The sequence below is a fragment of the Tachysurus vachellii genome, chromosome 8, assembly GCF_030014155.1.
Source record: "Tachysurus vachellii isolate PV-2020 chromosome 8, HZAU_Pvac_v1, whole genome shotgun sequence".
Taxonomy (NCBI): Eukaryota; Metazoa; Chordata; class Actinopteri; order Siluriformes; family Bagridae; genus Tachysurus; species Tachysurus vachellii.
Genome location: NC_083467.1, coordinates 9550458 through 9564703, shown reverse-complemented (window position 1 = coordinate 9564703; position 14246 = coordinate 9550458). Strand labels below are relative to the sequence as shown.

The window sequence follows — 14246 nt, the reverse complement described above, 5'->3', positions numbered from 1 at the left end:
AGCTGGATTAAGAATGAAGCAAAGGGCAAAGGTGTAGGAATAAATGTGTTTATTAGCAAAATATAGCCTATTATTTCCAATTAGGCTTAACTTTTTTTGCATGGAAAAATTGTATATAGCTTGCACTGGATATGTAAAAAAACAAAAAAACTGTAATGTGGTGGATGGACAGACGCTTATTACTCAGCTGAGATAAATGAAACCTTTCTTCCCAGTTTACTGCATTAGTTTGGAGCACATCACTCCTGTTCTGAGCTCTACTGGGCTCTACTGTGCTTAATATGCAAAAGAAGAGCATAACATGCCTTTCATGCTTTGGCATAAGAAGCTGTTTCTTCCATTTTTAAATGATACTTTATGTTAAATATGCGCAGGCGATACAAGATCAGCTTTCTTTTTAATCATTACAATAGACTTAATAATCTTCTTACCATCAAAATGACCACAGAAGCACAAAGGTAGGCACAAAATATCATGATCATGGAGTATTTCTTTATAAAAATTAGTCTGGGCTACAATTTCTGACAGGGTTAGATTAAACAGATCATTTATATTTTATCATCATTTCATAATTGTAACATTTTCCAGTACTATGATTAATTTAAGCAATAACATTCTCATTTTCTTCCTGGAAACCCTTTTGTCCTCTCTCTTCTCCACCATGAAACCATCCATGTAACTATAGTGATATTCTCTGATCCTTATATACCACCATTCTGCTTTTGATTCATTTCCTATAAAAACACTGTCATTAAAAAAAAAAACCTTACATACATCTGTCCCATATACTGTATGTAATCCATGGTGAAGAGGAAAAGAAGTGCCAGAAAAAAAGTGGAAATGTTACTACTTAAATTGACCACGGCAAACGACAGCACAGCCTGATATTGTTCGTTCTTTACACACTTATTCATGAACATGTCATACTCTTTAACCATTACATTTACATAGCTGCATGTGATCATTTATAATTATATGTTTATAGAAGCCCTGAAATAATTTTCTATCTTTTTATCATTTCATTATAAACAGCTAGAAATGTTGAAATAACATTAAATTCTTGAAATAAATAAGACGACAATAAAAAAAAAAAGGGGAGAAAACAAATAGGAAAACTGGTTATAGGTTACCAACAAACCAGAAAATACAGCTTTTTTAATGACTCGTGGCAGAAATTTCATAAAGACTCCTTCCATAAATGTTAAATGTCTCCTTTGCAGAAAACTTCACGTCATAATCAATTATTTCTTATAACACCACATTTTTTCAATTGTTTTATTATCAGGCTTCGTACTTGTGGGTTGTTGTGTGGAAAGTCTGTCGTACGCTACGCATCCCTGAAAATGAACTGTTTTTACAGACACAATAACATATTAATATAAACCTATAATATGTTTTTCAGTCTGTGCTTCTTCCAAAGCTGTGCTGTTATTAGAAAATTGATCAACACCTTCTGACCAATCAGATATGAGAATTCAACAACACTGGAGAGTAAATTAAATTAATTCTGCAATTAGTTAAAAGCTACTTAAATTAAGAGTTATTATGCAAGCAAATAGGCAAATTGCACATATTAGCAGTAGGCTTTAGACTTTTCCACTGGGTGAAATGTGCAAAAATGTACAGATGCCCAGTTAAATGAGCAGATGTTCTGAGAAAGTGGAGGAAGGAAAAAAAAAATCATTAAGGAGTTTAAACCAGCCCTCCGTGTACAGGCTCATTCGCGTGCTGGTAAAGCAGGGACAGATGTCAGCTCAATGGTTTCTGCTGCATTGCTCTTACTGTGAGACTACAAGAAAGCAACAGTTAATGAATAGGTTTATGCTCTACCTTTTATCCTTAATACAGTGCAGAATGAGGAAACTCACATGTTTGGTTTTGTTCTTTTTTTTCCGAGGCTGTGGAAACATACAGATTAAATAGTAAAAGTCTTTTCACAACTCTGATTAAGTTATTTGTCACTAAGAACTAAGGATATCAACACTTTCAGCACATACCTGGGTTGCGCTCTGAGGGTCGTTATTGGACGGTGCCTGCAGATAAACAAAACCAAGCTGAAACTTCCCTGAGGATCTTCTTGCATTTCAATAGACCTCCTATAGAGGATCTCTGTGTCTAAAATATACATGTATGTTGACTAAATAATTGTAAACCAGAAGTGGCTGTGCTCTAGATTTTTTTTTTTTAACCAGTATTCCCCGGCAACAACGGAAATCGTAAAAAGACGACATACTTTCATAAATTCATACTAATGCACATAATAATAACAAATAGAAATCATAACCATAATGAGAAAAACAACTGCTGAACCCGATGTTTTTGGTTAACTAGCTACATTTTAATACAACAGTCTTAACCAAATCAAGACAATGATATTGACAACTAATAACATTTTAGCAAATTTACTAAACAAATTTACTTCAGGGATTTGTTTCATTTCCTAACGGTCCCCTATGAGGCATGTACATTCAGTCAACATCATCTTTTCCAAATGCTGCACATTCTGCATCACAGGGCATCATATCTTACTCAGAGCAAAGTGCTATCTGCCCTCTTCCACATACAAGAACTCACAGATCCCTGTGATTGGCTAGCATTGCTCTGATTGACAAGGTAGAGAGAATATGACATTTTTGCTCATTTGGCTCCTGGCCATGGATTGCTGTGCCATCGTTGGGATTTGAAACCTTTATATGTCTTGTGCTGTGTAAAATGTCTCAATAGTGAAGGTAATTAGCCACAGAGCAGGTAAACATAAGACAACACCATCTGGCTGTATGAGACTTCAGAGGGTAACTAGTTGCTTTATAGGCCAGTGGTGCAGAACAGGAAACCAAAAACAAACTCAATGGGTTATTCAATAAATCTAATGAGACATGCTAGACTCATTTGCCCTTTCAGTTCATGTAGGAGAATGAATTAAACATGAATTAGGCAATAAAGTCACAACAACCAGTGTTGCAAAACTGTGAATTGAGAAAATAATGTTAAAAAATATTAATTACCCACTCTGGTGTTTAAGTTACTTATCATCGAGACTAACTATAGCTATTATTTGAACACAGACCTGTTTTTTTAGGCGGAAATCTTCATAATGATCTTCTGTGGCTCTTAACGGTTGCTGCAGATAAACAGAACAAAGTTATTTTTCTTCCTGAAACATCCCTGACGAGCTTCCTGCACTTCGATAGACGTCCAGCAGAGGGCGTCTTGTGTCAAAATTGTACATGTATTCTCAACGAAGGAGGAGCGCAACGGATCTTTATATATTTAGATCTCAATCAAAAGTAAACCGGAAGTGGCTTTAGTTTTTTTTTTTGTTTGTATGTTTGTTTGTTTTTTAAACTGTTAACTGAACCAGTGTTACATAGAAACATCGAAAAACTGAAAATAAGCAATTTTCCATTCACACTATTAAAGCACATAATAATAACAACAACAATAATAATAACAACCAACAACAACAACAATAATAATAATAATAATAATAATAATAATAATAATAATAATAATAAAAATCAAAGCAGTTTATTTGTATAGCGCTTGCAACAATTCACACTGTCTTAAAACAGCTTTAAGAAAAATATAGAAACAGAATAAAAATGTAAAAGTTTCAAGTCTGAAATGAAGTTACTGTATATCTCTGACGATCTGACAATTTTCCTAATGAGCAAGCCGGATGCTACGGTGGCGGGTAAAACCTCCCTGAGATGATAAGAGGAAGAGGAGAGGAACCCATCCTCATTTGGGTGATAATGTACAGTAAATAATGTTAATGTAATAATATAATGAATATAATAATAATAATAATAATAATAATAATAATAATAATAATAATAGCAGAAAAACTTCTGAACCAGACGTCTTGTGAATGTTTCTGGCATGATAAGTGCTTTTCAAAACAATAATGTCTTTCCCAAGTAAAGAAAATGTTATTTAGAATTCACAGATAGCTGTGATTGGCTAGTATCACCCTGACTGACAAGGGAGAGAGAGTATGCCAGTTTTTGCTCTTTTACATTTACATTTACATTTACAGCATTTGGCAGATGCCCTTATCCAGAGCGAGGTACATAAGTGCTTAAATCTCTAGCATTGGTTACATTAATGCTGGTTCACTAGGTTACATACTTAAGATACGATGAGTTTAAAACATTGTTCAAAGTTACAATGAAAAAGTTTCAAAGTTTTTTTTAAATAAATGCAGAAGATAGGGAAAGAAGTGCTAGTTGAAGTGTTTCCTGAATAACAACCGCTTGATCAGTCTACAACCGCTGTTTGAAAATAGCCAGTGACTCAGCTGTCCGGACCTCTAAGGGAAGTTGATTCCACCACCTTGGTGCAAGATCAGAAAAGAGTCTTTTGGCTCCTGTGGATGGCTGTTGTATAATTGGTATTTGTAACCTTTATATGTCTTGTGCTCTGTAAAATGTAATATGTGTGCCACAGAGCAGGTAATCATAAGACAACACTATCATGCTGTATGAGACTTCAGTGGGTAACTAGTTGCTTTATATTTGAATGATGCAATTTTGGAAACCAAAAAACAAACACAAGGGTTTATATAATAAAACTATGCTAGACCCATTTGTCATTTGTTAGCTCATGTTAGAGAATGAATTAGGCAATATCACCAAACTCAATTGAGCTGCAAAAGTGGGAGTTGATAATTAAAGGGACTCAAAAACAGACACTGCTTGAAATTGAACGGAAATGTAATATGTGTCTGAAGGCGGCAATCATGCAAAAAATGTAGAGTCTAATAATTAAACAATTGCAAATATTCATTTACAGCATGTTATCACCATAGAAACATATCCGAAGTTCATATGATGTTCTCTAATCTGTAGATAATGAGAAACCTCAAGATGCCTATTGAGTTCTATCTTTAGTCTATAGAGAATGCAAAATGCTGTTGCAGAAATCTTGATGTGCGTTAGAAAGTGAGATTCTTAAACTCAAAGACTACCAGTGTCTTTAGGAATTGACTTTAAAATTCTTTTACTGTTTTTCAAATGCCTTCATGGTGTTGATCTGTTGTACTGTAGTGAAATGCCTGTTAATTCCAGGAAAATAAAATAAAATTATGTTGTCCATACCCTAAAAAGCAACGAGGTAGCCTTTTGTTATTATTATTATTGGTACTAATAGTAGTATTGTTTATGTTGTATTGTTACTATTTGATTATTACTGTGTATATGAAATCAAAAGAAAGGTAATTAAATAATCTATTTTATAAATAATAAAATATATAATACTAAATTGTCTAAACAGTATTATTTATATTGAAATTATTTATTCACATATTTAAGGAACAGCCAAATACTGTTCATATATTTCAGTATTTTGCTTCTATACATTTGTGTTATTGTACCATTACATGCATTTAGGAAATTAATTAGAGCAAAATTGCTCAATAAAAGTACAGTTGCCAAACTATAGCTAATAAAAAAACATTAGGATTAAATGAATTCTGTTTGACTCTAACCCTGGAATCCAGATAATCGTCAAAAACTAGATTAGACATACAAAATGCATCATTACCTTATGATAATCATGTATCTTTTATTTCACTCTGCACCAGCACCAGTGTTTACACTGTTAGATTGGTCTTGATATAATGAAAACTCATCTGTTCTTTTCTTAGGCAGACTGTTATTAGTCTTCTTAGACCATGCACCACTGTCATGCTATGTTGTACTGTTTCCAATCATCTTTTTCCTCAGCTATATATCATGCATTGAATTTAACTTACCTCATATATCCTCTCCTGTTTTGCTTCCTGACCCTACAGAAGACAACAGAAGCAGATCAAACGAGTCACGTGAATGAATGCAATTTTTACTGATGGCAAATATGGACCAGATTACATTTTATATAATGAACGATTATGCTTGCATAAACACTGACACACTATTACCAGACATTGCACTAAGAACTAAACAATACAGTAACTTACATTGTTAGTAGGTTCCCGGGCAAAGGTCGTTTGAAACTAAAAAAAAAAAAAATAGTCAGAAGATGGTTTAGAAAAAAGTACTGCACAGGAATGAAGACCTGTTGATCCATTGTCTACTTAACAGTCTCACCTTGAGTTTAAAATACAGTGCAGTGAAAATGATGCAGTAGAAGAGCAGAACTGCATCCAGCACATAGCAGATGATGGGGTCACTGAAATTTGTGGCCCCTGCAAGGAGAACAAAGAAAGCTATAACAGGTAAAGCATGTACAAAAATTGCTCTAGATTAAAGTGCACATAAAAATAAAGTGCACATAACATTTATTAAAATATTTTTAAAAAAAAAGGTTAATCTCAGCTTTTAATGTTAAAGTACAAGGAAGAAGCACAAATATGAAAGAAGTCTATATGTCAAATATGTTGGAAACTTGAAGGTGAATTAATAATCTTTCAGTAAGGAACTTGGAAGCATGAGCAAATATTCACTAGCGCTAACTTACACATGTTGATGAAAGAAAAACTGTTCACTGCTATCTTCCATATTTACCACTGAAACAAACTATGAATTAAAAAAAAAAAGGCCTAAAAAAGAATGGCCAGTCTTTTCTTCAGGACACATTAATATATACAAAATAGCTATAATAATATTTTATGTTTTTTTTTGTTTAAATATTATATATAGCTCATTCATGACCTCTAGAACAAAATACAATTCTTCTTATGTAACTGTTGTACAAATCAAAGTTACTGAGATTCCAAAAGTATATATATAAATTACAAATTAGTCAAATTCTAACTAAATTTTTGAAAAGAATAATTTCTATCACCTTCCAGGGCAGAGTTTTAATGGATATAATCTGAATATCAAGAAGACTGTGAGAGGATATTAGAGTATTTTATTAGAGTAGAGAATATGCAAAAGTTGGTCTTAGCATTAGAGGAGTTTGGAGAGTTATATGTGGGTCATCCAAGTTGTTAGAGAACATTTACATCACATTTAGTTCAAATGTTTTCCAAGGAAGATTTTCAATATCTTAACTTTTACACTGTTTACACCATGCAGGTTAATTGTGATAAGGTTTTTCCATGTTCCCTTCATTGTGTCCTGAGAGTTTACAATCTCCTGCACTGAAATGTGGATATCAACGTTTTAAAATGTTTAACTTTTTTCTTTCTTCCTATTGTGTATGATAATTTGTTGCCTAGCCCAGATTACCTCCATTTATGTATATTATCTGTACATACACTGAATATTATCTCATAGTACACGTATTTAAATATTTAACTGCACTTGATACTTTGCACATCTACTATTCGCATTTCCGGTAGATGCTAAACGGCATTTCATTGCTATGTAGCTTCACTACGCAATGACAAGAAAGAAAGAAAGAAAGAAAGAAAGAAATATTTCTTTCTAGAAAGAAAGAAAGAAAGTATGTACGTATGTATGTGGTAGCTCAGTGGTTAAGGTGCCGAACTACTGATCAGCAGGTCATGAGTTCGAATCCCAGGTCCTCCAAGCTGCCACCACTGAGTCACTCTTGATTAGGATGTCTGCTAAACACCAAAAAATGTAAATGTATTGCTTCTGCACTCTGAAGACTAACCTACAGTAAATTGTCTTTAAAAACCAAAATCAACTTTTTTCTTAGCAACAGAATTATAAGGTTGTGCCCATTATGGAGAATGAAAGTTGAATATTAATAGAGGGTTTGCACTTCAGCTCTTGGCACAGTATGCCATGTTGAGCTGAGCTGTTTGTGCTTTGCGTGTGGAAAATTAAATTCTTTCTAGGAAAAACTACTGATCACTGAATTTCTTATGGGTCAGAAACAAATGGCCATGTACTCTTAGTCACAATGTGATTGTTTAGAGTAATATTATTATGGAAAAAAATAGTAGTATTGTGAAACTTCTATGATGCTGGGTGCTGAATGTGTACAGTACTACAGTTTCTATGAACTGAAGGCTATGCTCAGTCATAATTTACACAGTTTCTTCTGCACAATATATGTCTTCCTGTCAGAGGCAAGTTTTTACACGCTATGGGGACTAATTCAGAATGTAGTTCGGTGGTTTCTCATAGAGACGTAAAAGATGATAATGGTTTATGTGCATCGCTTTCATTCAGCGTTCCTGCTAACTGGGGCTTGGGGTTAGTCGTTACAAAATGACCGTGGGTTCATCAGAAATGCATAAAACAGGACCACAGGCAATTATCTCATGCAACATAATTAATTCAAATTGCTCAGATACACTGAAGAAAGTGACTTAATTTCTCCAGGTGTACTGTATAGTTGTTGGAGTTGTCAGACACGAAAGTGAAAGGTACCTACATGAGCACAGTTCCTAATAACTTCACCAGCATAAATCAGCAAGACACATAAAATTAAATGGCAATGATGAGGAAAGAAAGGAGAATGAGAGCAGAGAAGCCGCTTTTATCTGACCGTATTATCTGTATTACACAAAATTTTAATAAGCTATTTCAAAATGGATTAAAGTTTACATTTAATGTATTAAGAGATAAAGCACTATTATTTAGTAAATAGATCCAATGAAAAAATTATCTTGATTCAGTTTTATAACTAAATCTATTTTAAACATAATGTATGGAAACTGTATTTACTTGTCTTGAAATAAAAAAAAGATACTACACATCTATAGAAATAAAATGGAAAAGTGATGAATAAAGAGATAAAGTGTTTATCATGTCAAGCATCTTTTGCGCTATCAACTCAGGGTTAAGCGTGTTTCTTAGTTGCCCTGCTATATTAATAATTATTAAATAATACAGACTTGATTTTAGTATCCGATGCTGAAAATCAGTCTAAGAAGGACAGTAAGTTAAAACTGGCCTTAGGCAGAGGTGTATGTTTCGTTCATTTCAATTCTAAATATTCTGTTGTATTATGGAAAATGGGGAAATCAATGAGATTGGAACACGGACAAAATTTTGGATTTTGGAAGATCAATAATATAAATATTATAAGGTGAAGATGTTTTTGTTTTCATATTTCTGTATTTTTTTAAAGCAGATATTGCAATTTAGATTTACTGGCATAAATAATGTAAATTAAACACTTCAAGTGAAATTTTATAATGTGTACCAAATCCAGTAAGAAGCATCATTTTAAAAAATAATTACTAAAAGCCTTTACATATTAGTACTTCATTATTAAGAGATCCTAAGGCAATGGTCTCTTCATGAAGACAAATAAAAGATGGCAAACAACTGACTAGAATATGGACTTTGGCCTTCCAACTAGTACGAAGACATTTTAATAATAATAATAATTATTATTATTATTATTATTATTATTATTATAGTAATAATAATAATAATAATAATAATTGCCTTTATATTGCATGCAACCAATGTAATAAATAAAAATTAAATACATTTAATTAAATAAATGATTAAATAAACAGCTTACATGTGCGGTATGATGGCGTGATTTAAAAAGCTAAATACATTATATCGAGAACTACAACAATAATTTGATGATATCAAAAATTCCCCAATTTTACAAAAACATTCCAGCTGTTTAAGGGTAACTTTCCAGCCCTCGATTGTGAGAAAGCTAGTAATGACAAAAAGAGAAGTAACAAAAAGACACACAATACAAAAGCTAGAAACCACATATAAGAATGTGGAAAACATTTGTCAATATGCATCAATGCTATTAATGAAACTGTGTAAAAAAAAAAAAGATGAATGCAAGTTTCAAGAAATGGAACAAATGTGTGCTGAGCAAAGCCTTTCTATGTTGCAGGCTGAGTGGAAAAGCCTCGACATGTCATTTCTAATACGCTGAGATGTATACACCCAAAATATGTTTCTGTATTGCAAAAATCTGTCAGACATCAGATTTCATTCATTCCAGGTAAGTGTTTTATGGTGTTAATTATTTTTTGTTGATAAAACTATGAATTAATGAGCTCTTCCCTATATGACTTTAATTGGGCAATGGTTTAAATAAAAATAGAGAGAGGAACACAAATAAGCTCACCAGCAGAAGAAACCAGTAAGGCCAGGCACAGCAGCGAATCCTTCTTGAACACTACCATTATATTGCCTGAGAATCCAGAAGTGTACCTGGAGGTCTTAAATGCTTGTTGCCGAGCTTCACTAAAAAAAGATGTGTAGCACTCTACCTTTGCACATTTGTCAGTGTACAGAAGCCCCTTTGCTAACAGGAAATGGCCCCAGCGCTCAGATCTGTCTGGTGATCATAAAGCTCCACTCTCAGCATCTTCTGTCCTTTCTGCTCAACACCTTTTTCACAATCACTTCCTGTATATTTATAGACCACAACATACACTAAAGCTGTATGCCTCTCTGAGAGGTGTTGTAGAGTGCAATTTAAAAGTGGAAGCAATGTAAAGTATCTTGACATCACTAAAGTGTACATTTTATTACAGCTTACACACCTGATCAACTCTCAAGTTTCTAAATATAAAAAATAGTACACTGAGACAACTCAAGAGTAAAAGAAAGTAACTGAAATCATATTAGTGTGATCACCCTTTAGCACTGCAATGTGGTTTTGTAAAAAAAAAAAAAAAGGCTGGAAGGTGGTTTTAAGCTTAACTTCTCTGGCTGTGTGTTTTTTTCTCTTCTCTTCAGGTGGTCTCAGAAGGTACCACTTATGTTTTTTATTTGTTTTTAATTAATCTGAAAAGTAGTCTATTATTTATTAGCACAAATTATACTATTATATATAGTAGCAATATATACTAGCAAATTTTCTTCAAAGCCATACTAAACTTTCTCTGTAACATTTAATGTTTTGGAAAATTAATATATGCAAATAATTTCGTTGTCTTGCAATAACATTATAAAATAGGTCTTTTTTCCTAAAAAAAAGGAATTTCCAACTCAATATTTGTACAGGGCTTTCCACTAGATATTGTCACAAAGTAGATTTACAGAAATCTGGATTTTAGATTTATTGACCAAATTCTGTAAATGTATATGAAAATATCACAGCATGGTTTGTTGAACAGTAAAATGTCACTGTGCTGTATTCTGAGTATAACACACCACCATGTGGTTAATATGCATGATTGCAAGACAGACAGACAGACAGGCAGACACTTTATTGATCCAGGAGGAAATGCAAGGTAAAAATTAACATTGTCCAATAAGACAGATGTGATACTCTAATGGATATTGGTCTTTGGTTTTATGTGTTCTTTTTTAGTACTTTTTGTTTTCCTTATTTTTAAGTGATGGTGAGCCAAAGAAAAATTTTCACCTTGGTGGACAATAAAGACATACAATACAATACAATACAATACAATACAACACAATACAATAAACAGTCCAATGCCAACTTTACCACGGAATAATTACATATAAACAATCAAAATGGATTTCCTGTGACTGGTAGACTTGTATTCATAAGATGCCTTGGTTTTTTAAATATGTTTTTTACCTATACTTTACATACAAGCATCCAGGCTGTGTTCAGGAATAAGACATGGTCTGGAATATTGAAACAACAGCTCCAGTGTGCATTTTAAAAACCGACATGCCAGTATAATGCAACAGGTCAGGAAATATTTAGGGTTCTATGTGACAATTTTCAAACAAAATGTATAAAATTATAATGTTCAAAGGCTGAAGTTGGTGTCACTGTTACTGTTTTATAGAATTTCCCCATCTTTATGCTATTTTCTAAGCCTTTTTCACAGCAACAGACGTAAAATGTCCTGCGGTGTGACACCACACTACAGTAAAGAGAAAATATACAGATATTACTGATTTCAACTGCAAATCACATATGTTAAAGTTTAAGAAGCCTTTTCTAAAAATCATCATTAAAATTCAACATACAGTTATTTTTCACAACTGTTTTTCAGTTCCACTCCTTACTTGCACCTTCTTTTCTCACTCACTCGCATAGAAATATTTCGTAAAATGAGAAAAAGTCTTACTGCACTGTTTATTTTTTTTTTTTGTGATAGTTAAATTATGCAGTGCTTTAAAAGCTACATCATGATAAAAATCGAATTAACTTAATTAAGAGGCATTTAGGCATTTAAAGTGATGTCACACCACATGACATTCGTCACACCACAGGACACAATAAGGCACAGTTCACACACAAGTGGCTATTGTTCTTTATTAACAAAAAAATGTAAAAATAACCTGTCATTAACAGGACATAGAGCATAGGGCAGGACATTTTTTTCCTGCCAAGAGCCTACTGTTCTCATCTCTGGAGAGAAAAGCAATGACTTTCTGTTTTTTTGCTGCAGCAGCTTTTTTGAACAATCTGACGGAGGGTTGACGGGCAGCTTTCTTTACTTTATTCCATTGATGCTTTTGAACTCTCATCTTACTGCTGGCTTTTCTCATATGGTCCAGCTCTGCTTGAAGCTTCTTGTTTTCTTTTTGCAGCCACCTCATTTTAGCTTGTAACTTGTTTTGATGAGTTTTCCCATGGCCACTATTGCTCTGTAAATGAGCTATGGGTGTATTAGTAGATGGCAGCCTTTGAGCAGGAGGACTAGTTGTTGACAGAATTGCTGCTTGAGGACTTGGAACTGGAGAATCATGAGCAGGAGAACCATGGACTAGACTAGTGGCACCATCATGGGACATATCAAGTTGCTCGGGTGATGGAGGTGTTTCGTCCAAGATTGCTGCCAGGTCCTTTTTCATCTTTCGGTTTCTTGCTTTTGTATTTCTCCATACTTCACGAAGTCTGTCTCGCTTTTGTTTCGGAAGTGAACTTATATTTCGAGGCTTAATCGCTCCTCTTGCTTTCTTTTCTTGATATCTGTTGATAAAACGACCCACTGTTACAGGTACTCTAGGCAAGTTGTATTATATGAATATTAATGTGAAACATTTTTATCAGATTTAAACTCCCTCACTAACTCCCTTTCCCTATATCAACTTATTTACTTTCTTCTTCTCTCCCTAAGGATCTCCTCATGCCTAGCTTCATCCTGACTTAACCTTTCCCGGTACCTTCTTGTCCTTTCTTTGCTCATTCCTAAAAAAATCATAATGCACTTTGAAAACAAATATCAAAGTACTTGATGTTCTATAAACAATAAACATGGATACAAATACATCATGCATTTAAAAATTTTAAAATAACAGCTAAGGATCTAGCAACACATTTGTATTAAGCATGTCACACCGCGGGACATGACTGTCACACCACAGGACATTAACAGCATTGTGGGCATTTTAATCTCTTGCTATACATGACTGACCTTGGGGCTAATGCTAACTGAATAATAATATTGTTTTTAACCTTAATAATGTGATTTTTTTTTTAAAAAAGTTTTTTTTTCTTCAATAAGAGCCGTCACACCACAGGACATCATAAATGGACACATACATTGTCTAACAGAAACACTGAAATCTGTCGAAATATTAAGAGATTAATACTCACCTTTTAACTTTCACAGCATTCTCCAATAACTTAGTTACTTCCTGGTTGGAAGCCTGTCTTGAAGACCCCTACAGTTGTCCATGTAACTGGCTGTTCAAAAACCTGAACTTCCATGTCACGCCGCAGGACGGCATTTGTGTTACAAAATTTTGCTTGTTGTAAATATTCCTGTATATTGTTTTTGTATGTAAAAACCTTTTTTATTAAGTTAATATTTGTAAAATAATGCCAAAGCTCTTATGAATTATTCCAAATGTTGCTGGTTTATTTTATAGCTGTTTATATTTCATTTCTCATTTATGTTACAGTCACACCGCAGGACATTTGGCATAAAAGCCTTTAAATAAACAGGAACAAAAAATATTTTTTCATCTAAAAGTAAAACTACAACATAAAATACAGTAATTTGCTTCATTTACATGTGTTTTTTGTAAGAAAAAACACATTTTAGGGAGTATTTACACTATGTTACATTAAAATCACTCTCCAAGATCTGTACTTCTCCAGAGTGAGCAAAAGGTCAAAGACGATCACTCTGGACCCCTCACATCCAGCACACTCACTCTTTGAGCTGTTGCCATCTGGTCGACGCTACAGAGCCCTGAGCACCAGAACGACCAGACATAGGAACAGTTTCTTCCCTCAGGCAATCCATCTGATGAACACTTAACATATGCGGAACACACAACACTATTCTTACATTATTTACTTAAAACACATACTGTTTATATTTCAATTGCACGTTTCACACTTGTACATGTGTACATACAAATTGTCTACATTGTATATTTCAATTGCACATTTCACACTCGTACATTTGTACATACAATTTGTTTATATTTGTCTATACTCTGGAGCTTCTGTCACTA

The 14246-nt window shown here is 33.5% G+C and overlaps 1 protein-coding gene across 1 annotated transcript; it reads right to left on the bottom strand.

The window, feature by feature from the left end:
- Positions 1-34: 34 nt before the first annotated feature.
- Positions 35-10259, bottom strand: cd247l (CD247 antigen like). The gene is made up of 8 exons (XM_060876127.1): positions 9973-10259; positions 6090-6187; positions 5960-5995; positions 5756-5788; positions 3068-3121; positions 1998-2033; positions 1869-1898; positions 35-1789 (listed from the first exon to the last, which is right to left on the bottom strand). The coding sequence occupies exons 1-8, from the start codon at positions 10028-10030 to the stop codon at positions 1718-1720; spliced, it is 417 nt and encodes a 138-aa protein (XP_060732110.1). The 5' UTR covers positions 10031-10259; the 3' UTR covers positions 35-1717.
- Positions 10260-14246: the final 3987 nt, after the last annotated feature.

Bases quoted from the DNA above. Each gene is read 5' to 3' on its own strand.
- cd247l (XM_060876127.1), bottom strand. From the start codon at position 10,030: ATGGTAGTGTTCAAGAAGGATTCGCTGCTGTGCCTGGCCTTACTGGTT. The intron at 2,034-3,067 runs GTCTGTGTTCAA...GTTTATCTGCAG, and splicing joins ATTTCCGCCTAAAAAAACAG to GCACCGTCCAATAACGACCC. The intron at 1,899-1,997 runs GTATGTGCTGAA...ATGTTTCCACAG, and splicing joins ACCCTCAGAGCGCAACCCAG to CCTCGGAAAAAAAAGAACAA.